General features: G+C 63.8%; 1 protein-coding gene across 7 annotated transcripts in view; it reads right to left on the bottom strand.

Annotated features, from left to right (window-relative positions):
- The window catches only part of RADIL (Rap associating with DIL domain), a 60,141-nt gene that overhangs the window by 432 nt on the left and 36,667 nt on the right, over positions 1–23,042 (bottom strand). For 5 of the 7 annotated variants that reach the window (XM_081552697.1, XM_081552700.1, XM_081552696.1 and 2 more), the window contains 12 exons: positions 19,898–20,145; positions 18,022–18,648; positions 16,878–16,915; positions 12,175–12,335; positions 8,669–8,781; positions 7,693–7,930; positions 6,982–7,154; positions 3,134–3,284; positions 2,121–2,311; positions 1,669–2,020; positions 844–983; positions 346–485 (listed from right to left, as the gene is read on the bottom strand). In XM_081552697.1, the coding sequence (XP_081408823.1) occupies positions 346–485; positions 844–983; positions 1,669–2,020; positions 2,121–2,311; positions 3,134–3,284; positions 6,982–7,154; positions 7,693–7,930; positions 8,669–8,781; positions 12,175–12,335; positions 16,878–16,915; positions 18,022–18,648; positions 19,898–20,145 (2,572 nt within the window). Of the gene's footprint in view, positions 1–345; positions 486–843; positions 984–1,668; positions 2,053–2,120; positions 2,312–3,133; positions 3,285–6,981; positions 7,155–7,692; positions 7,931–8,668; positions 8,782–12,174; positions 12,336–16,877; positions 16,916–17,910; positions 18,649–19,897; positions 20,146–23,042 lie in introns of all 7 variants that reach the window. The other 2 variants (XM_081552694.1, XM_081552695.1) reach the window with 2 other exon arrangements.

Consider the following 23,042-nt stretch of genomic DNA (forward strand, 5'->3'; position numbering starts at 1 on the left):
CAGACTCCACCCACCAGTTGTACCGAGGGGACAGTCAGAGGCAGCAACCCTGAGCCCCCCGAGTGGGACGGAGCTCCAGGATCACAGAGCCAGGACGCCCGCTGCCATTCTGGAGCCCGGCCCGCCCCGAGGCGCCTGAGCCCCTGAGGGAGGTGGCTGGGGTATCATCAGGGCGAGCGAGCGAAGAAAGGGCAGGAGGCTGACGCTGCACCTCACTTGCTCATCTCCAAAGCGGGCAGTGACAGAGCCCGCTGCTGGCCTTTTGAGGAGGCAGCCAGGCTTGTCCCCTGGGGTGGGTGGGCGGGCGGGGCGGGGGATGGGCACGGGGGCCGGCGGGGCGGGTACCTCGGGTAGCTGACGCCCGCCAGGCTGCTGCCATTCACCTCCAGGATGCGGTCCCCCAGCGCCAGCCGCCCGTCGGCCGCTGCGGGGCTGCCCGGGAGCAGGGTCTGGATGTAGAGCCCAGGGGCACCCAGGGGCGTGTGCTGCAGGAGAGGGCAGCCTCAGGGCTCCGTGGGCCCTCACCCGCGGGGCCCCAGAACGGGCAGCTCCACACCTCCCCAGCCGGGCCCGGAGGGGCTCACACACCCACACTGTGGTCGTCGATGTGTCTGCAGGACCGCACCGGACACCAGCACGGCCCCGGGCCCGGGACAGACGCCTGAGGCAGAGGGCGCAGGCGCAGACGCAGGCAGGAGACCCCCCACCCCCCGTCCTCCCATCCCAGGAGGTGGCCCCGGTCCCCAGGGTCGCGGGCCTCCCCCACCTCGTGAACCCCCCCCCAGGTTGTGGGCCCGTCTTCGGTGGAGAGAGGAGACCGGGGCACACGGGGCAGTCACTCACCATCCCATCGATGAGGCCCATGCCCAGCCCCGAAGGGCCGCGCTCCAGCTCCACCACGAACACATAGCAGAAGTCATCCGTGCTGGAGCTGAGGCTGGACGGGGCCGGAAGGGGCTCGTCCTCCGGGGCCCCACAGTCTCCTGTAGGGCAGGAAAGTGCAGCGGGTGAGGGGCGGCTGCTCAGGCCTCTCTCCAGACTTCCCCCAAGTCCAGGACTCGGGTGTCCGGCTCAGCTGCTCCAGAGGATACCTGCTCCCGAAGGCCCGGGGGGGGCCCGCTGGGGCAGACCAGGGGTCTGGGGCAGGCCGCCCTGTGCTGCCGCGGGACCCCGCCCCTCCCAGGCGGCTGCTCCCAGGCGGCTGAGCAGGGCCTCTGCTGGGTCTCAGCTGCCTCCCCCCATCTCCCCGCCCTCGCACCCCTCCCGAGGGGCAGCCCGGCCCCGGCCCCTCCGAGGTGGGACCCTGCTCGACCCTGCTGCTCCCCACCCCGATGGCCGGTGCTGCCCCTGAGCAGTGTCCTGCCTCAGGCGCACCCGTCTCGCTGACCCTGCCCGCAGGGCACCTGCCCAGGGCTCCGGGCCCTCCGCCTCCACCATCTTCCCGACCCCACGGGCCTCGCACCAGCTCTGGGGCTGAACGCACATCGGGAGCCGTCCGTTCCCCACCAAGCCCCCTCTCCGGGCCCCCCACCCTGGGGCCCGTCCTGTGTCCAGGGTGACAGGCGCTTGGGGGCAAAGCTAACAGTCCAGCCAGACATGCCGCCCAACTCCGCGGGGGAAGGACCCCGAGGTGCGGGCTGGGGCGCAGAGCGGGCTGGGTCAGCTCACCTTCCTGGGAAGAGCCCCGCGGGCCGCCGGGCCCCATCCTCCGCCCTTCCGGGAGCGCCCTCCCGCAGGCGCTGCCGCCTTCTGGCCAGTCAGGGGCTGCGGGCTCCAGGCCAAGCGGCGTGCCTGGAGGGGTGAGCAGGCACGAGGGGTCCCCATGTGGGTCCACGGCCTGGGGGCCCCCGCGGCTCGGGCGGCCGGGCAGCCTTCCTGGGGGGCCCTGTGCCCGGGGACCCCCCACGGAAGGGAGAGGGTGCTCCAGGCCAGCGTCACGGGCTCCCCCGCCGGGGTCCTTGGAAGCCGGGGGGCAGCTCTGGGCCTTGGGGTGACCCTCGGGACTGGCGTGGTGCAGGCCCTGGGGAGATGAGAGAGAACTCAGCCCCGAGCGGTGGACCTGAGAGGGGAACAGAGGGGCCCCCCGAGCTTCAGGCGCCCCGCTGCTGCATCCGCGGCACCTGGAGGCCCTCAGGCAGGGCGGGCGCTCCGCTGGGGCCAGGCTGGCTCCGCAGGCTGCATAGGAAGTGGCGGATGTAGAGGAGGTGCTGGTAGACGCGGTCATCCGGGCACTCGGTGTCCAGATCCACCTGGAAGCCCTCGCTCGGCAAGACGATGGGCGGGGGGTTTTCGTACGACTCCAGGACCTCCTCTGTGGGGGTGAGGGGGCATGACCGCCGGCCAGGAGGCGCTGCCTGCTCCCCGCCTGACGCCACCGGACCCCAGGGACGCGTGGGCGGGACCCAGGCCGGTCCAGCCCCAGGGGCCACCGGGATGACCCGTGCTCCACCAGGGGGAACGTATGCCCCACGCCCTCCCACCCGCACACACCCTCCCCGGCGCCCCTGGCCCAGCACCCGCCCACACTGGGGGCACCCGGGCGCCTGCTCCTTGGGGCTCCCACAGCCACGCCGACTGCACCCCACACCGTCACCCGCGTGCCAGCCTCCGCACTGGGAACAATGCTCCCGACCCCCAGACAGAGCCCCCTAGCAGGCCTTGGACATGAACCAGTACAAGGGGGAGGACTGTCCAGAGTCCCAGCCCGGGTGACGAGGGGGAGACGGGGGCGAAGCCCCACTTCTGTCTGCACACCCACCCTTCACTGTCCATCTCTGTGTCACACTCTGCTCATGACAAGAGGGGCTCGGCTAACTCATAAAGAGCACGTACACGTACGGACGTCTGTCCCTGTGTGCACAAGTGTGTGGACACAGCAGGTGTGCTCAGGACCGTGCTGCGTCGAGCCATCCAGTGTGGATAGCCTGCCCTCTCCCTGGTGGCCGAGCTCTGGGCAAGGCCCCGAGGGGCAGTGGGGACCTATGACAGCCTGGACCTCGGGGGCCAAGGGGAGCCCCAGCCCTGGGCTGCCTTCCTCCTGGGGGGTCCTGCCCTACCCCCACCCGGGGACCGGGGCGTCCAGCAGCCCACGGGTGACGCCCCAGCTCCCAGCTCCACCCCCGAGGGGCCTCACCTGACTTGAAGGCGGCAGGGCCGTCCTGGGCGCCTGGCTCCCAGGCGCTCATGGGGCCCATGGCCGAAGCCAGCTGGTACTGAGTCAGCAGCCGGTGCAGCTGTGCGGGGCTCAGGGCGGGGAACGCGGCCCGCAGGCTCGCCCAGCTCATCTGCGACAAGAAGCACTCCTGGTCAAAGGCAGTGGAGCCCACCCCACACAAGGGGGGCCATGATGCATTCCGGGGAGCCCCCAGGGCCCCCAGTACACACTCCGCCCCCGGGGGCCAGACGGACAGTGAGGTCCACGAGGGGACCGGCTCTGGCTGTGACTGGGACCAGGGAGGGCTCCTGGGAACGCTCAGACCACTGAGCTTCCTGGAGCCCCTGCCTTCTGCTGGGGGAGCTTCCCGGGGAGGCCGGCACTGGGGGGCCCGGGGGGCCCGGGGTGGGAGAGCGGCCTCCGGCCACCAGGGCTCAGGACTCCAGGCGGGAGGCCCTCGTGGGGAACCTGGGAGGCGGCTGTGCACCCACTCCTGAGAAGTGGGAAGCCGCCGTGCCCCTGACCTCCAGGACACGGTTCTCCTCCCTGGAGGCCCGCGAGGGGCGCATCCGGCGCAGGTCTTGGCCCCTCTGCTCTGGCCTCTCTGGCCTCCTGCTGCTAGGAAGCGGGTCTCACTGACTGTCCTTTACTTTCCTCCTCTCTTCCTTTTTCACTTCACTTCCTTGCCAACCAACATCAGAGGCCTGGACGGGGTCACGGGGGGTCCTGAGCTGCGTGGGGGGGAGCGAGGGCAGCCCCAGGGGCGGCCCCATCCTCACAGCACCCCGCACCCGGCGAGGCCTCGGCTGCTTCTCCAGGGGGGGGTGTCAACGGGCGCCTGGCGGCCGAGCACCTCCTTCCCATTTCACGAGCTCTGCTTTCTGGGAAATTCCCCGAACTTCAACTTCCAACTCTGCTACCGAACTTTTTGTCTCGGCCGTTGCAGTTTTAACTTCCAAGAATTCTCTCATTTACAGCATCCGGTCACTATGTTATGGATATTCTGCCTTCTCTTTATGAGAGTATCGACAGTTTTTTAAATAAGCTTCTTCTCCCTAAACAGTCTGTCTCGAGGGTGGCAAACAACGGTGCTGGGCGGTCAGTGACAGCCCGAGCAGGACTGCGGGTGGCAGGGAGCCAAGCCCACAGGGCTGCCCGTCGCCCAGCAGGAAAGGGCCTGGCTGGCCTCATCCCACCCGGTGACGACCGCATCACAGCACAAGTGAGGGAGGCGGGTGAGCTGGCATCCTTGTTTCCTGCTGCTGTTGTGGCAAAGAAGCTCGGACGTGGCAGCGAGCACACACCCAGCCTCGCAGGTCTTGGGGTCAAACACCCGACATGGCTCATTCGGGGCTAAACCGAGGGTCAGGGGCTGTGTTCCCCTGGCGGCTCCAGAGCAGGACCCACTCCCATGGCTGCAGGGCTGAAGTCCTGTCTCCGGGCCCCAGCCAAGGGCCACTCCCGAATCCTGGAGGCTGCTGCGCGTTCCCAGCCCATCCTCCGCTGCCCCCTCTTCTGCCTCTGACCCCCTCTTCTGCCTCCTTTTTTCCCTTTTATTGAAGTATAGTTGATTTACAGCACTCTGTTAATTGCTGGTATAAAGTGATTTTATACATACAAAATCATACATACGTGATTCTTTCAGCCTCTTTTCCATTATGGTTTATTACAGGATACTGAGTACAGTTCCTTGTGCTGCACAGAAAATTCTTGCTTACCTATTTTATGTAGAGTAGTTTGTATCTGTTAATCCAAAATTCCTAATTTCTCTCTTCCTCCCTTCCCCCTCTGGTAACCGTAAGTTTGTTTTCTATGTCTGCAAGTCTGTTTTTGCTTTGTAAATAAGTCCCTTTATATCTTATCTTAGATTCTGCATACAAGTGATCTCATATGGCATTTGTCTTTCTCTTTCTGACTTACCTAGGATGATAATCTCTAGCTGTATCCACGATGCTGCAAATACCATTATTCCATTCTTTTTAATGGCTCAGTAGTATTCCACTATATACATGCACCACATCTTCTTTACCCATTCATCTGTCTGTGGACACTCAGGTTGTTCCCATGTCTTGGATGTTGTGAATAGTGCTGCTATGAATACTGAGGTGCCTGTGTCCTTCTGAATTAGAGTTTTCTCCAGCACCACAACGCAAACCCACCAGTTCTTCAACACTAAACCTCCTTTATGGTCCAACTCATATTCGTACATGACTAGGTTTGACTCTATGGACCTTTAGTTGGCAAAGTGATGTCTTTGCTTTTTAATATGCTGTCTAGGTTTGCCATAGCTTTTCTTCCTAAGAGCAAGCATCTTTTAATTTGGTGGCTGCAGTCACCATCCACAGTGCTTTTGGAGGCCAAGAAAATCTGCCACTATTTCCACTTTTTGCCCATCTATCTGCCATGAAGTGATGGAACTGGATGCCATGATCTTAGTTTTTTGAATGTTGAGTTTTAAGCCAACTTTTTCACTCTCCTCTTTCACGTTCAAGAGGCTCTTTAGTTCTTTTTCACTTTCTGCCATTAGAGTGGTATCACCTGTATATCTGAGGTTGTTGGTATTTCTCCCAGCAATCTTAATTCCAGCTTGTGATTCAGCCAGCCTGGCATTTTGCATGATGTCTGCACACAAGTTAAATATGACAGAGTGACAATATACAGCCTTAACATCCTCCAGTTAATTTGGAACCAGTCTGTTGTTCTATGTCCAGTTCTAACTGCGGCTTCTTGACCTGCTTACAGATTCCTCAGGAGGCAGTTCAGGTGGTCTGGCATTCCCATCTCTTTCAGAATTTTCCACAGTTTGTTGTGATCCACGCAGTCAAAGGCTTTAGCATAGTCAATGAAGCAGATGTTTTTCTAGAATTTCCTCATTTTCTTCTATGATCTAACGGATACTGGCAACTTGATCTCTCTCTGGTTCCTTTGCCTTTTCTAAACCCGGCTTGAACATCTGGAAGTTCTCAATTCACATACTGTTGAAGTCTAGCTTGAAAGATTTTTAACATTACCTCGCTAGCATGTGAATTAAGTGCTGAATCCTATGGCAACTCTATCTTTAATTTTTGAGGATTCTCCACACTGTTCTCCATGGTGGCTGCACCAGTGTACATTCCCACCAACGGGGGTGGGGGGGCTCCCTTTCCTCCACACCTTCTCCAGCATTTCTTAGCTGTAGGCTTTTTAACAATGGCCATTCTGATAGGTGTGAAGCGATACCTCTTTGTAGTTTTGATTTGCATTTCGTTAATAATTAGCAACATCCAAGTATTTTTTCATGTGCCTTTTGGCCATCTGTATGTCTTTTTTGGAGAACTGTCTATTTAGGTCTTCTGCATATTTTTGATTGGGCTATTTTTTGATACTGAGCTTTATGACTTGTTTGTAGATTTTGGAAATGAAGCCCTTGTTGGTCACATCATTTGCAAATATTTTCCCAGATTTAAGGACTCATAAGCTTAGATGGGGCTACCAGGTGACCAGGGTGACCTCCCGACCTCGGGGTCCTTCACCTCCCCGTCAGCAGGGCCCCCCTGTACCACTGCAGGTCAGGGACGAGACACAGACGTCCTGGGCTGTCACCCCACCTGCAGGGGGAACAGCTGGGGACTAGGGGCTGCAACTGGAGGAGGGCACGGCAACTCACTCCAGGATTCCTGCCTGGAGAATCCCCATGGACAGAGGAGCCTGGTGGACTACGGTCCATGGGGTCGCAGAGTCGGACACGACTGAAGCACACACTTAGCCCACACGCAGGGACTGCAAGCTGCTGAGCCCAGAGCGACCAGCCCCCTGGCCTGCACCACCAGCGCCCCCCAGCCCCTCACCTGGATGAGCTGGGCACTGGGCGTGGCCAGCAGGTTGAGGGTGCAGGAAAGCTTCCGGAAAAAGTGCTCCCCAGCCTCTCCGAAGCCGGCGCTCCTGGTCCACTCCAGGAGCTGCTGCAGGCGGGCACAGGCCTGGACGCCCCTGGGCCAGTGGAAGCAGCTCAAAGAGGGGCCTGGGGGCAGAGGGATGGAGGGAGGGTGATGCGGACAGCCCTCGCAGGGCAGGCAGGCTGCCCGCCGCCCCCAAGGGAGACAAGCCCAGCAGGGCCCCAGCCCTGTCGCCCCCCTACCCCAGGCCTCTGGATAGACAGGAGACCTTCCAGCACTTCTGTAGCTTCCCCACCTGCTTCCAGATCCCTGGGGGAGGAGGGTTGGTATAGAGGCGGGAGGAGAACCCTGGGCCAGCCCCACGCCCCAGCGCTGCCCAGCGCTGCCTCGGCCGGAGGTCCCGGCGGCCCTGAGCCTGGGCCAGGTGACGGAGGAGATCTGGGCGCCAGTGAGGCCAGGTCAAAGGTTACGCCACTTCCCTGAGCCCGTTCCCTCCTCCCGGGGCTGAGCTGAGATTACAGGAACCAGGAAAAGGCCGGCAGGCCCCCTGCGCATGCTGCCCACGGCTCCGCACCACGTCCTCCCCGGGGCACCCGCTCGGGCCCCACGCGGCAAGACGCCCCAGCCCGCGGGCCTCCCCCAAGGACACGTGCCCGCCCTCACCTTTGTCCAGGAGCTGGTTGAGGAGCAGCGTGCCGGAGAAGAAGAAGAGGTAGGCCAGCACCTGCGCGGCCATCTCGGGGTGCACCTGGAGCCGCCGCAGCAGGTCCAGGGCGGCCTGGTAGACGGCCACCACGCGGCGCAGCTCCTCAGGCAGTGGGGGGCCCGTGCTCCAGCTCTCCCGGCGCTCCGACTGGAACGGCGGGCACTCCAGCAGGGCCGGGAGGCAGACATACAGGGACTGGGGGCCAGAGGAGAGTGCTGCTGGCAGGGGCCCCGGGCCCGACCCGGCCAGCTCCCGCCTGGGCCACACCACGCGTCGGCCCCACAGGAGCCATGGGCTGCGGTGGGCCCGGCAAAGGGGCTGGGACGGCCAGACCGCTCTTGTTTCCCAGAGCAGCGAAGAGGGGGGCTCACTTCACAGAGGGACAGCGAGTGAGGGGGTGGACGGGCCAGGGCTTGGGGGACGGAGGGGCCGGGGCCGGGGGGACGGAGGGGCCGGGGCCGGGGGGATGGAGGGGCTGAGGCCGGGGCCGGCGGGACGGAGGGGCTGAGGCCGGGGCCGGCGGGACGGAGGGGCTGAGGCCGGGGCTGGCGGGACGGAGGGGCCGGGGCTATGGGCACGGAGGGGCTGAGGCCAGGGCTGGGGGGACGGAGGGGCCGGGGCCGGGGGGACGGAGGGGCCGGGGCCGGGGGGATGGAGGGGCTGAGGCCGGGGCCAGCGGGATGGAGGGGCTGAGGCCGGGGCCAGCGGGACGGAGGGGCAGGGGCTATGGGGACGGAGGGGCTGAGGCCGGGGCTGGGGGGACGGAGGGGCCGGGGCCGGCGGGACGGAGGGGCCGAGGCTGGGGCCATGGGGACGGAGGGGCCGAGGCCGGGGCCGTGGGGACAGAGGGGCCGGGGCCGTGGAGATGGAGGGGCCGGGGCCGGGGGGACGGAGGGGCCGGCACTCAGGCCCCAGGCGCAGGTGGCACGGTACCTTGGAGACGTAGTAGACGCACTGCTGGAAGGCGTACAGGACAACCTCCTCCAGCACCGCCATGGCCTCCTCGCTGGCCGTGAGGGCGCAGGAGAACAGGGACTCCTTGGAGCCTGCGGTGAGAGCGGCACTGTCACCAGGGCGCAGGGTGCGGGCTGGGGGACATGGACGGGAACCTTCCGGAACCACCCCGTGGCCTCCTCTTGGGTTTGGAGAAGGAGAGAAACCAGAGCCACGGGGCGGCCCGACCTCCCAGCCCCGGCGTCCCGCCCATGGACGCTAAGCTGGACGCTGAGCTGGTACCAGCGCAGCAGGCGCTCGTGAACGGGCAGATTCGGGACTCAGTCAGGACCAAACACCCGCGACGGCAGATCCGGCCCCCGGCCACTTCTCACTGGGACCCAGGTCAAAGGACACGGGCCAACGCTCCTATAGAGACCGTCCCTCGGGAGAGCGGTGACGTTTTCCAAGAGGAGCCCATGCGGCCCCTGCACCGCTGGCCCCCAGCGCCCCGGTCGCCCTGCAGGAAACCACGCCATCCCAGCACAGGGCAGAGGCCCCGGGCCCTCGGCACCGCGGGGCTCAGGTCCAACGGGCAGCAGGTGGGTGGTGTGCAGGGCTTCCAGGCTGGGCGGCGGCCAGGGTGGGGGTGTGAGCGGTTTCAGGCGACTCCCCCCCAGGAGGGGCTCCTGTAGAGCCAAGAGCCAGACTGGCCATGGGGTCCCCAAGAGCAGAGGCCCCCAAAGGGTGGGACCATCTGAGGGGCCTTTCAGACAAGGGAGGCCTGAGTGCATGGTGCCCCGGTCCCCTGGGGGCAGAGACGGCCAGACAGGACCTCATGCCCGCCCTTGGCTCTCAGCCGCCGTTTCTCTCTACAAGGACAGGAGGCCAACCGCACCGATGTCCTCCCACTGTGCGTCCTTCGCAGCCTTCTAATTAGCGCGTAGCGTGAACCCACGTCCAAGAATCTCCTCTCAGGGCGGGAGGGGGCCCAGGAGTCGACTTGAGCTCTAAGCCGGGCTCCCCGGGAGTACGAGGCTGGGGCCAATGGTCAAACGGATAGCAAACAGTGTGAGTCTGTCAGAGACCCACCCTCCAGACCACGCCATCAAGGGCTCAGGCTCCCTGACCCCCCAGGGCTCGCACCCCAAGAACCCACCGACCAGGAAGCCAGAGGTCTGTGGGGACCCCAGGGTCCATCCTGGAGTCCGGCCTGCAGGGTTTCACTTGAGAGCCTCCCTGGGCTTCGGGAGGGCCTGAAACTTCAATACTTTGGCCAACTGATGCCAAGAACTGACTCACTGGAAAAGACCCTGATGCTGGGAGAGATTGAAGGTGGGAAGAGAAGGGCACGACAGAGGATGAGATGGTTGGATGGCATCACTGACTCGAGGGACATGAGTTTGAGCAAGCTCCGGGCGTTGGTGATGGACAGGGAGGCCTGGCGTGCTGCAGTCCATGGGGTCGCAGAGTCAGACACGACCGAGTGACTGAACTGAACTGGGCTACGGGGGAGAAGCCAGTGGGGCGATTTGAGGGCCCCAGGCCTGCGTCCTGCAGCCTTGGATACCGCCCGCTAGTCTGAGAAGGCAGACCTACACCCCTGCGTGGGCGCCGGGGCTCCGGTGGGAGGAGCCAGTGGAGAGGCAGCGGCTGGGGACCCACACAGCACGACCCCGAGGCGGCCCCCAGCAGATGCCCAGAGACCCCCCCGAAGCCCCTCCACCCACAGCGCAGGCTCTGCCGGGGTTTCCGACTAAGCCGACACCCACACAAGCCTCTCAGAGGGCCAGGAGCCTCGGCCTCCCCCCACCCCCGTCCTGAGCCCCTGGGCCCTGTGGACGCCCACATCCACAGCTCGGATCTGAGGCAGAGCCTCCAAGTCTTGCAGGAGAATTTTAAATGACTAACATAAACACCCCCCAGATGGGGCAACGTTTTATCTGCCCATGTGAACGGGCTTTCTGCTTCAGGCAGAAAAGGGTGTCCGGGAAAGAAAAGCTCTTCCCGGCGCTCAGGACGCAACGACCTGCCCTGGCGTTCTTCCCACAGACGCTTCCTGCTGGAGGGCAAGAGGCCGGCACGCCCTTGACCTGCCCTCGGCGCCGGGCTGGTGGTCCTCCCCACTCTCTGCAGCCCACACGCCCCCAGACCGTGTTTCTGGGGCTCAGGCCTTGCTGTGGCTGCCCCGGTCCCCGGGGTGGGCAGAGGTTGGACCCACTCTCCCAGCGTCGATTGGGCTACACGACATCTGGGCCTTGGACCAAAAATAACTCCCTCCTGAGAGCAGAGGCAGCGGCTGAGGGAGCGGAGGCCCCCCACCCCAGCTTTCTTCATGAACGTCAGCTGGACTCGGGGTTCCTCTGCAGGACACGGCGTCCGAAATGATCGGACAGGAAGGGGCATCGGTGGGACTCGCCTGTGAACACTGTACCCAGACTCGGGGGGTCAGGCGGGGGGGGCAGAGAGCACCTAGGAGCCGCCGGACGAGGCACACAACGTCCACCCAAGGGGGACACGGGGCAGAGCGCCAGGCCGGCGGGCCCGGAACGCAGACCACCGGACACAAAGGAGCCATGGCCTCGCACCACGCGTCCACGCAGGCCCAGACCCCCCACCCCCGAGATCCTCAGAAACCAAGACCGACCACAGGGATGGAGACGGACCCATCTCCGCAGCCCTGGCGGGGTCTGCCCAGGGCCTGAGCCTCCACAGCTCAGCTTGGCCAGGCCTCCAGCCCCCTCAACCGTCTCACAGACGGCTCCCCCGCGGCCAGCTGAGCACAGAGTGGGACCATGCAGCCTGCCCACGCCGCACGCCACTGGCCACCTCGAGCCCGTCCTCCAGGAACTGAGCCGGTTGGCATCGGGTCCAGCAGGGGCATCGGGCCCAGGGCCTCAGGCTGACTGTGACCCTGGGGCTACCTCCCAGGAAACAGGGCTGGGTGCACAGTCATCGGGCATACCCTGTCCTGTCGCCCGGCCTCCCCATGGCCCCCGCGCAGCCGGGCCTCTGGGGCTGTGTGCCCCTGGGGAGCCGCAGCTCCAGGGAGGCTGGCAGGAATGAGGGAAGCGCGCGGTTCTGTCCAGGCCGAAACTGAGCTCTTGGGGCCCGGCCCTCACACCCAGCAATGCCGCAGGTCAGCCTGCCGCTCCGTCCCAGGACCCGCCACGGCCGCCGGTCCCGTCAGACACACGTCAGCTGAAACCCCACACGCCTCAGAGCCAGGCCCAACACCACCTTCCCTGTGAAGCCCTCCCAGACTGCGCCCCTCGAAGTCCCTTTCTCACTGAGCGTCTTCAGCACTTTACGGCCGTTTTCATCAATTCTCCGACGCACATTTTCCCGAGTCTCAGTCTCGGAGTTTCCATCACACGCTCATCTCTCCCGCGGGCAGCACGCCTCTCTCTGAAACTCTGCTGCGCGTTGGCGGGGCCGCGGCCGAGGGCCGGTCCCCGCAGCGGAGCACAGCGGGGCTGCGTGGTGGGAGCTGGCGCACAGCTTACCTGTGACGTCCAGCTCCTCCTCCAGGCTCTGCATGTAGAGCGGGCACCTCTGCTGGACGAAGTAGAGGAGCTCCACCGAGTTGGACATCCAGAAAAGGATGTGCTGCAGGTCGGGGGCCAGGCCAGCCAGGGAGAAGCTGGCCACGGACGGCGGCTCGGGGCTGCCGGACAGAGACCCAGCGTCACCGGGAGGCCGACCCGCCTCCCCGCTCCCGAGGGCGGCGGACGCCCCCGGGACCACCACGCTCCGTCAGCACCCCGCGTCAGGCTGGGCAGTTCAGACAGACCCCTAACCGCGAGAGCGCACCGCCCACCAACCTCGGGAGGATTGCCTGCGGCCCCAGAGCAAAGGCCTCTGGTGGATTCGCTATTTTCACATCTTCTCTCAGAATTAGGTCACGCGGGGAGGGAGCTGCGACTGATCAGACAAGCAGCAGGAGCCACTCCTGGTGTTTAGGAGCCAGAGAGGAGCACCATGTTCTAAGCTAACAGCATAACCAACAGGAAACGCCATAACTGCTCGGGGGGTGGGCAGGCAAGGTCGGCTGAGCACAGCAGGACTCAGGAGACGACGGGAAGTCAGTGGGTCAGGAGGAGGGGTCACGGGTGTCACTGGAAGACTTAATCATCAGAAAACACAGCGATGGCCCCAGGTCACTGCCCAGCTCGGGCAGAGGCACTCATGTCCCCTGGGAGCCAGTGCAGGTGGGGCGCCCTGGGCACGGAGCTGGGCTCCCCCAAATCCCCTGCCCCATCACCCTCGGGCTGGCCACCCGGGCGGAGGGACCCAGCGCCTCTCCCTTCTCGGACACCGGGGACCGTGGGGCCCCCTGCCTCTGCAGTCAGACGGCTTCCGCCCATCTCAGGCCCTTCCTCCTGCGTCTGCGGAGCCGGGACCCGGTGTCCGGGTCGCCTGAGCGGTGACAGAAGCTTCCGTGCTGTCCTCACCAGCCCCCAGGGGTGGCTGAGGGGCGGGTGGCGAGGGCTGAGCTCCGGGTGACCCCTCATGTAAACGGTAGTCCCGCGTCTCTCAGCCCGGCCCCTCCCCTGCAGCAAGCCCGGCTGGGGGACGTGTGTCCCAAGAGCATCCTACACCAGGTCCCTGACCACACCTGCTGAGGCTCCGACAGGTGCGCAGGGATCCGCGGACAAGCAAAGCAAGCCCCTCAGAGGTACCCTGGGTCTGTCTGGGGTGACCGCAGCTGTGCCTCTCACTGGCAGATTCCAGGGGCAAGGCAGGGAGCTGAGGACACTGTGCAAGGACAGGGCTGACCCCGGCTCTTCGTCCTGCCTGGGGGGCTTTCAGGAACCCAAAGCAGCTCACAGACTCCGGCTGTCACAGTGACCGTCACACTGGGGGTTCAGGGGGTCAGACCACAGGCCCAGCCAGGAAGCATCAGGAGGGCTGGGGCCCCCTCTGAGCAGCTGGCCTGGGCCCAGGGCTCCCTTTCCTGCATGCGCCCCTCCTTGTTTTTCCTGCTTGTCTTGCCCCTCTTGTCTGTTCTCCTAGCTGGTCTGAATCACACACACGTGTGCACAGGCGTGGAGAGCACTGTGTCACTGTTGCTGTTCAGTTGCTCAGGGCTGTGTCCACGGACTGCAGCACGCCAGGCCTCCCTGTCCTTCACCATCTCCCAGACTTTGCTCAAACTCATGTCCATTGAGTTGGAGATGCCATCCAACCATCTCATCCTCTGTCATCCCCTTCTTCTCCTGCCTTCAATCTTTCTCAGCATCAGGGTCTTTTCCAGTGAGTTGGCTCTTCACAGCAGGTGGCCAAAGTATTGGAGCTTTAGCATCAATCCTTCTAGTGAGTATTCAGGGTTGATTTCCTTTACGATTGACTGGTTTGATCTCCCTCCAGTCCAAGGGACTCACAAGAGTCTTCAACACCACAGTTCAAAAGCATCAATTCTTCAGTGCTCAGCCTTCTTTATGGTCCAACTCTCACATCCGTACATGACCACTGGAAAAACCACAGCATTGACTATACAGACCTTTATGTCATTAAAAAAGGATGAATCTGTTTGTGTGTACATGCATGCTACATCGCTTCAGCTGTATCTGACTCTTTGTGACCCTGTGGATGGTAGCCCAGCAGGCTCCTCTGTCCATGGGGATTCTCCAGGCAAGAATACTGGAGTGGGTGGCCGTGCCCTCCTCCAGAGGACCTTCCCGACCCAGGGATCGAACCCATGTCTCTTGTGTCTCCTGCACTGGCAGGTGGGTTCTTCACCACCTGGGAAGCCCGTTAATCTGCTTGTCAGAGCCTAATTCCATTTTGTTCCCACATGTATCGCCCTTCTCAATCTCACCGAGAACTTAGCAGGACAGACAGGCCTCCACAGAGAAACCACCCACCAGCTCCTGCCACCAGCGGGGCTCCACTGTTGGGTCCTGGTGTGGTTGGCACGGAGATCGTGCTTCCAGCCAGCCCGGGTGGCCCTCTGGGGCCCCAACGAGGCGCCGCGGCCTGGCCCACCATTCAGGAGAGCCTGAGTGGGGACAGGACCAGAAAGGCACCGGCCACGGAGCAGAGACCGACCAGTGGGGTCACACCAATGGAAAGGAAACCGCTCACAGAACAAAAAGGCAACCGACAGAAAGGGAGAGAGGATTTACAAACCACGTACCAGCTGAAAGGAGTGAGTCTCCAGTACATACAAGGAACTCCTATGATTCAAAAGCAAAAACCCTGATAACCTGATTACAGATGGGCTAAAGATGTGAACAGAAGTGTCTCCAAGCAGAGCGACGGCGGGAGCAGGAAACATCTTCAGCCGCCCTGATCACCAGGGAAATGCAGGTCAGACCACAGGGCGCTGCCACCTCACAGCTGTCACACGTCTGCAGCGGGAAGACCAGAGGCAGGACCTCCCGGGGCCCAGTGGTGAAGAATCCACCCTGCAGGGCAGGGGCCGTGGGTTCTATCCCCGGTCAGGGAACTAAGCCCCCACATGCCGCAGAGCCACTCAGTCCGAGCACCACAACCAGGGAGTCTGTGCACCTCAACCAAAGACCCCGCCTGACGCAACAGAGACCCCGCGGGCAGCAACTGAGCCCCAATGCAGCCAAACACAGAAATCAGTATTTTTTTCAAAAAGCCCAGACACAGTAAGTGTCAGAGAGCACGTAGAGAAACTGGAACCCCTGTGCGCGGCTGGTGGGAACGCAAACCGGTGCAGCTGCCGTGGGACACAGCACGGAGGTTCCCCAAAAAACACACCAGAGCTTCCTTACGACCCAGCAACCCCACTTCCAGGCCAGCGCCGCTCAGATGCCCACAAGCCCCACGGGGATTCTGTTCATCTCAGCCCGGCGGGAGCCTTGCTGCTCAGACCCCGGCTCCCAGCTCCATCCCTCGAGGTCCCAACAACGATGCAGGAAGGAGGGGGCGACGATGCCTCCTCCTGCTCCCCTTACAGGACCGACCGCAAGTGGACGGTAGCCCGCAAGCACGAGAGCAGACATGTGCTTTATAAATGGACCCTCTTCACTCGACATCTTCGCATGAACAGTTCAGCTCAGTCGCTCAGTCATGTCCGACTCTTTGCAACCCCATGAACTGTGACACACCAGGCTTCCCTGTCCATCACCAACTCCTGGAGCTTGCTCAAACTCATGTCCATTGCATCAGTGATGCCATCCAACCATCTCATCCTCAGTCGTCCCCTTCTCCTCCTACCTTCAATCCTTCCCAGCATCAGGGTCTTTTCCAATGAGTCAGTTCTTCGCATGAGGTGGCCAAAGTATTGGAGTTTCAGCTTCAGCATTAGTCCTTCCCGTGAACACCCAGGACTGATTTCCTTTAGGATGGACTGGTCGGATCTCCTCGCAGTCCACGGGACTCTCAAGAGTCTTCTCCAACACCACAGTTCAAAAGCATCGATTCTTCGGCGTTCAGCCTTCTTTATGGTCCAACTCTCACACCCATACATGACTACTGGAAAAACCATAGCCTTGACTAGACGGACCTTTGTTGGCAAAGTGATGTCTCTGGTTTTTAACTAGCTGTCTAGGTTGTCACGTGAACAAGAATGAGGCAAACCCCTGTGGACCGCAGTGGGACTTGTGGCCTCAAGAGCCCCTCACCACCGACGTGCAGTGACCACACGCAGCCTCTGCTGTCACCACGCGTCATGTTCCTTCAAGGGGACGGGTGGCCATGGCTTAGAGTCTTCGGCACAAACACAGGCGCGTTTGCGAAGGCGGTTCCCTGTGGTGTCCGCTCATCTTTACCATTAATGCCAAATGGTTTTCCCAAGTCTTCCAGCATGGAGTAAGAGTAGTAGACACAGTGCTTCTGGTGAAAACCGACATTGGAGAGCCAAGACCGGCTGCCCCATCTGGACCCCTGGAGGTGTCCACTTCCCCAAAGAAGCAGGTTCACTTTAACAGTCATTACGGGAGCAAGGGAGGAGGCGGCTTCCGAGAGGGTCGCGCCCACTCTGTGTCACAAACTCCCCTGACACACAGTTCTGCAGGTGGGAACTGCAGACATGGAAAGAGCCCCCCAGAGACAGAAAGATGCTTTAGGATGGACTGGTTGGATCTCCTTGCAGTCCAAGGGACTCTCAAGAGTCTTCTCCAGCCCCACACTTCATGGAAGCACAGAGTTGACCCCAGTGGGGTGCAGGCAGCTGGGTCTGAGCCTCTCGGGGAACCAAGGGCCTGGGGGGCTACAATGACGGGGCCATACTTACAAGTGTGCCTGCTTCTCTGCCAGTTCTTTGGTTTTCTCCTACAATCAGAAACAGGGAGAAAGCACAGATCAGACAAACAGGCCAGCACAGCTGTGTGCAGTCAGACCACCACCGACTCCAGCTCCCGTCCACGTGCGCATGCAGCTCCCCTGCTGGGGGCGCCCTGTCCCTGGGGACCTGCTCTAAGCCACACGGGAACCTGTCTTCCCGTTTGGTCGGACCTCCCAGCACCGAAGGAACATTTCACACCCAGCTCTCTTACGCAACAACCAGCCAGGCAGGGAAGAGCAAAGACAAGTCAAACATTTGATAAGTTTCAGAATAAGGATTCCAGCAACTCTCTGATGGTGAAGCTTCATAATCGCACTTTTAAAAGCCAGTCCCCAGGAACAACAAGCAGGGGCACGTGGGCTCGAGTTTACAAATACATTTCAACATGCCCACAGGGACTCAGGTCTAGCCAACATTTTCTGTCCCTTTTAGTAAGAAATCATTCTTGGGACTCTCCCTGGTCTGGGAACTAAGATCCCACATGCCTTGGGGATGGCCACACAAACATAGAAATAAACAAGGAAATCACTCCTGCTTTAGCGAAGGTGGCCCGGCGCAGCCCTAATGGACTCCCTCTCGGGCTTCTTAGACGCTCCTGGCGCCTGAGCTGAGGAGTCTCCTGAGCGCCGGGTGGCGGCGGGTGGGGGGACTGCTGATGCCCCCAAATGAACAAACAAACAAAGGAGCCTCAAGGGTTGGAGACAGACCCGTGGGAGACTTCTCACACCCTCGGGCAAGCAGCTCAGGGTGACCCAGCGTGGGACCCCGGGCGGCAGTCCACCTCCCCCAGCCTGTTCCACGCCTGCCTGGGGGCGGGGCCCCGGGGCTGGTCCTGCGAGAGTGGTGGGGAAGCCAAGGGTCACGCTCGGGCTCAGGAGATGCGGTTCTCTGCCCCGGTGTTCTCAGCTGCGACATGGGACATGGCGCCTACACTGTCGGGCTGCTGTGAGAATGAAATCAACAGCGGCGGATGACTACACACCCAGCATCTGGCAGAGGGCAGACTCGGGGAAGAAGGGTCACGCGTGCAGAACCGGAGCCTCTGAGCGCCGGCCCCTCCACCGCACCGCGCGGCCCCAGCCCCACCACTGACCCAGACGGTCTCACGGATCATCCGGGCTATCTTGAGCAGCAGCTGCCCGAAGGAGCCTGGCTCGAGGCGGGTGGCCGAGTGCTGGATGCAGAGGCAGAGGAGGAAGGCGGGGGTCAGCTTGTGGTCATCGCCACCCGGCTCGACCAGCGTCATGATCCGCTGCAGCAGCGTGTCCTCCACCTCGGGCTCGAACTCCAGCTGCAGCGGCCGCGGCCGGGGGAGGGCGGGCCTGGCGGGGGCGCCGCGGGCCCGGAGCAGGGCGCCGCACAACCGGCAGCTCTGCGGCGCGGCCCGGAGGCGGGCCAGGGCCTGGGCGGGCAGCGGCTGGGCCTGCGCCGGGTCCTTGAATAGCAGCAGGTAGTAGAGGCCCAGGGACAGCAGGTCGCCGTGCCGCAGCACCACCGGGCGGGCCCCCACCTCCGCAAAGTTGACCGAGACGGGCGCCCCGGGCAGCGGCTCCAGCACCAGCTGGGCCCCCGCCGGCCCCTGGCCCGAGGGCTGGCGCCGGCGGAGGGTGCAGTGCAGGGGCAGGATGTCGGGGGCCGAGAGGCTGATGCTGGGCTTGCTGGACGGGGTCCTCTGGCCCACCGTGTGCCTCTCCCGGTTGAGCACGTACACCAGGCTGTCCTGAAATGCAGACACCAGAGCTCAGGGGCTGGATGCCATCCCAGCAGCTCCGTCCCCGGGAGCTGAGCCGCCCGGGGTGCCCACCCTGGAGCGCGTCCTGACCCGTGGCCTGCCCCCAGTCTGCCCAATCCTGAGGCCACGGGAGGCAGGGGCACTGTCCCCCGAGAACCACTCCCTGGGACCCGCCAACCCCCCGGGAGGTGGCAGACCACCCCCAAAGCCGGGCAGGTAGCAGCCTAAGCGACAGGTGGGCAGGGCCCGCTATCAGGTGAGCCCCGGGCTGGGATCAGTCAGTGAGGAGCTGGGGGACCCCCTCCCAGGGCCCTGCTGCCCCCTACTGTAGCCTGCACCAGAGAATGTTCTGGAAGCAGAGGACAGGGAAGCCTCTACTCTCCTCCAGTGTCCAGGACCGACCAAAGCCACTGCAGCCCCCGGCCCCAGCTAAGGACAGCTGGGGGCGTCCATTTGAGAGCCTCCTGTGCCCCGACCCCCAGGTCCATCTGAGAGCCCCCAGCCCCCCGACCCCCAGGTCCATCTGAGAGCCCCCTGCACCCCGACCCCCAGGCCCATCTGAGAGCCCCCAGCCCCCCGACCCCCAGGCCCATCTGAGAGCCCCCAGCCCCCCGACCCCCAACCCCCAGGTCCATCTGAGAGCTCCCTGCACCCCGACCCCCAGGCCCATCTGAGAGCCCCCAGCCCCCCTGACCCCCAGGCCCATCTGAGAGCCCCCAGCCCCCCGACCCCCAGGCCCATCTGAGAGCCCCCAGCCCCCCGACCCCCAGGCCCATCTGAGAGCCCCCAGCCCCACCGACCCTCAAGTCATCTGAGAGCCTCCTGACCCCCAATCCCCAGGTCCATCTGAGAGCCCCCTGCCCCCCAACCCCCAGGTCCATCTGAGAGCCCCCAGCCCCCCCGACCCCCAGGTCCATCTGAGAGCCCCCTGCACCCCGACCCCCAGGCCCATCTGAGAGCCCCCAGCCCCCCGACCCCCAGGCCCATCTGAGAGCCCCCAGCCCCCCCGACCCTCAAGTCATCTGAGAGCCTCCTGACCCCCAATCCCCAGGTCCATCTGAGAGCCCCCTGCCCCCCAACCCCCAGGTCCATCTGAGAGCCCCCAGCCCCCCCGACCCCCAGGTCCATCTGAGAGCCTCCTGCGCCCCGATTCCCAGGCCCAACTGAGAGCCTCCTGTGCCCCGACCCCTCGGTCCATCTGAGAGGCCCCTGCGCCCCCCCACGGTGAGGGGCTCACGTGCTGCTGGCTGTAACCCTGCAGGAGCAGCAGGTGGGGCGACTCGTAGAGGGAGCAGCGCATGGCGTCCTGGCCGGGCTCCTCGGGGCCCCGGGCTGCAGCCGGCGGGGCAGCGGCAGAGCTCAGGCTGGTCTCGCTGACCGTGCGGCGCAGCCGGGGTGGAGGAGGGCTCCGGGCACCCCCTGTGGCCGGGGCTGGGGTTCCTTTGGCGCGGCTCCGCTGCAGCCTCCGGGCTTGGGCGTTGATCCCTGAAACGCAGCCGTGTGGGGTGAGCAGGGCCCGGCCTCCAGCTCCGAGCTCAGGCCACAGGAGCTACCCCTCATGCTGGTCACTGCTCCGTCCAGCGGGCCTCAGGGAGCCGCAGGACTCTGCCCACTGACTGCATCCTAGAAGGCTGGGCACCTTGGGGGCTCCCCAGGAGCCGGACAGCACACTGCGGTCGGCCCCCTGCCGGACGCCAAGCCCAGCTCCAGGCCCAACCCGCCCACCTGTCCCACCCGGCACCCTGCGTGTGCACGTATGCACTGGTTAGGTGAGAACCGTTCATCCGCCCCACGTTTCACAAGGAGGAAGCCACCAACTCGCCACGGCACCCCAGCCCACCATCCGGAACACAGCTGCTCCTTCCTGGGCCGCCTCCAACACGGCAGGTCAGGGGTGTGGTGTGCCCACTCGTGCACACATCCCCCCCCCCAGGAAAGCCTTGGACCGACCTCTATGAGTGGGAAGCGCCCTTTCACACAGAGCTGGAGGCTGGCCTCCTGTCACGGCCGCATCCCCAGCTGGCCAGGGCTTCTGCTCTGAGCCCTCCGAGTGCCCTCCACCCCTAGCTGGCCAGGGCTTCTGCTCTGAGCCCTCCGAGTGTGCTCCACAGCCGCTGTCTGCAGCATCCCTGCCCATGACCACTCCAAACAGAAGCAGACACCTCCGGGGGAAGGGAGGGGGTAAGGGGGGCCAAGGGCGCTGCCTTACCAGGAGCTGGCTGCCAAGCGGGAGAGAGACGGACCTGCTTCCAGCAGGAGAGGGAAGCCGGCTCCTCTGCAGCCCACGGGGGGCCAGGGCTGCGGGAGGGAGGCCGCTCCACCCAGCCCAGCCGCAGTGCAAGCTGTCTGCCGGGACTGCGGCTGCAGCAGAGCCGGGCCAGCGACTCCACTCGGGCAGGGAGCAGGGGGAGGGGCAGGGATGGGGGCAGGAGGTAGAGGTGGAGGAGGTAGCCCCCTCAGCCCTGTCTCCCGGCTGGGGCATCGCGCATGAGCCCCGGGCCGCCCTCCTTCCACAGAGGATGCGCCAGAACTGCCTTCCAGAAGCGAGGGCTCCCAGGCAGCAACAGAGCCCAGAGGGGTCGCCCTTCCCTCTCAGACGAGTATGAGGCCTGCGTGCCGGAGGCCAGGGTCCCCCGGGACTGCAGAGACGGGCGTGGGGTGGCACCAGCTCACAGCCACCCAGACCCAGTCCTCCAGCTGGGGTCCCACCCCCGCAGACGACCCCTCCCAGGCCACAGCAGGGCCTCTCACCCGCCCGCGCTCAGAATTGCCTGGAGTGTGGAACAGCGCCACCCGGTCCGGCTCCCAGGGCTCCTCTGCGGGCCCTGGGTGGAAGGGCCAGGGCTGTTGGGGGGAGGGCGGTGGCAGCTGGAGGCCAGGGCCACGGGACCACCACCACAGCACGGCCAGCACGCAGAGCCCCCCCGCAGTGTCCAGCCGACACGAACGCCGCACACCCTGCGGGGGCACAGCCAGGACGACCCTCGCGTGCGGACACCGAGCAAGGACAGCCACTGGGCCCCCCGTGAGCTCCACGGGGACCGTTCACCCGGCAGGACGGAGACACCGCCCAGCTGCCCAGGGGAGGCTGGCCCCAGCCTGCACCCGGCAGCGGGCAGAAAGGCCGAAGGGGAGCGGCGCCAGGGCGGGAGACCTGTGTTCACACAGGCCAAGCCGCACGTGTCGCGGTTGGATCCCGCGCATGTAAAGCTGTTGGCAGAAGCAGAGAGGCACACAGCACGTTCCAGAACTAGCCGGCTCACGGGTAGCGGGATGGAGCCGGGGGCCTAGCAGGACACGAGGAAATCACACCTGCACACACTAGGACGCGCTTCATAGACAGCTGTGTGCACCGTCTACTCACTCACAAAAACGAAAGCATCAAGAATTTTTAAACGTCCAGGTCGACTCTGGAAGGGAGGTACCCAGGTGTCAATTACATTATTGTCTACCCTTTATTTTTTAAGACTTTCTTAAAAGTCATAAACACTACGCGGTCCCCTCCCGTGTGAGGACTCTGTAGCTGCCCCGAGGTGGGGGATTGCCATGTGGCCAGTCGCTCTGAGGAGGTCGTGGCTTCCGGGACCGATGTACGCGTCCCAGTGCCGCGCAAACCAGGGCGGCTCTGCCCGGCTGAGCAGACCCTTCTCACTGAGCCTGGGACGGGGACGCACCCCGTACAGTGGGAGGCAGGACGCGTGGGCAGCACCGCTCCTGGATGGGGTGTCTCTGACGGGGGAGGGGGCCGGCCTGCGGGAGGGGTCCCTGATGGACAGAGGGGCGGTGTGTCCTCCAGGCACGATGCTCGCGGCTCAGGGAAGGAGCGGGCTCTCCTCTCACGGGAGCACTGCAGGGCGGGACCCGAGTCTCTCCCATCAGACACTCCGGGCCAGGCACACATGGAGGTTCCTGTGCTGGTCCAGGCATCCCCCCCTCTCTGCCAGGAGAGAGGAGAGGACCCTGGACACGGGGGTGGGGACATCAGTGCTGGAAGCAGCTGTCATCAGGGCTCCAGAACAGCCCTGGAAAGAACAACAAGCCTTTTCCTGCGTGTCAGGACGTTCCGGACAGCAAACAAGCTGCAGGTTTGACCCCCGGGCCCTGTGTGAGCGTCTCTCCCAGGAACCGGAGGGTCTGAAACAAGACCCACAGCTCGGAGAAGTCTCTGCTGCTCACCCCCACCACCAGGGCTGGGGCAGGACTCGCACGTGACCGTGATGGGGGGCTGACGAGGCAAACGAGCCTGTGTGGGAGTTTTGCTAAAACGGGGGTAACTGAGATGACCTCGGGGCCCTAACAACAGCTGGGGATGCACTGCTAAAACAGACTTGGCCACGGACGTGGCAATATCCCGAGTCAGACCTGCCTTCAACAGGCCCTCG

Source organism: Giraffa tippelskirchi, chromosome 13, assembly GCF_054371585.1.
Source record: "Giraffa tippelskirchi isolate mGirTip1 chromosome 13, T2T-mGirTip1v1.2.pri, whole genome shotgun sequence".
Classification (NCBI taxonomy): Eukaryota; Metazoa; Chordata; class Mammalia; order Artiodactyla; family Giraffidae; genus Giraffa; species Giraffa tippelskirchi.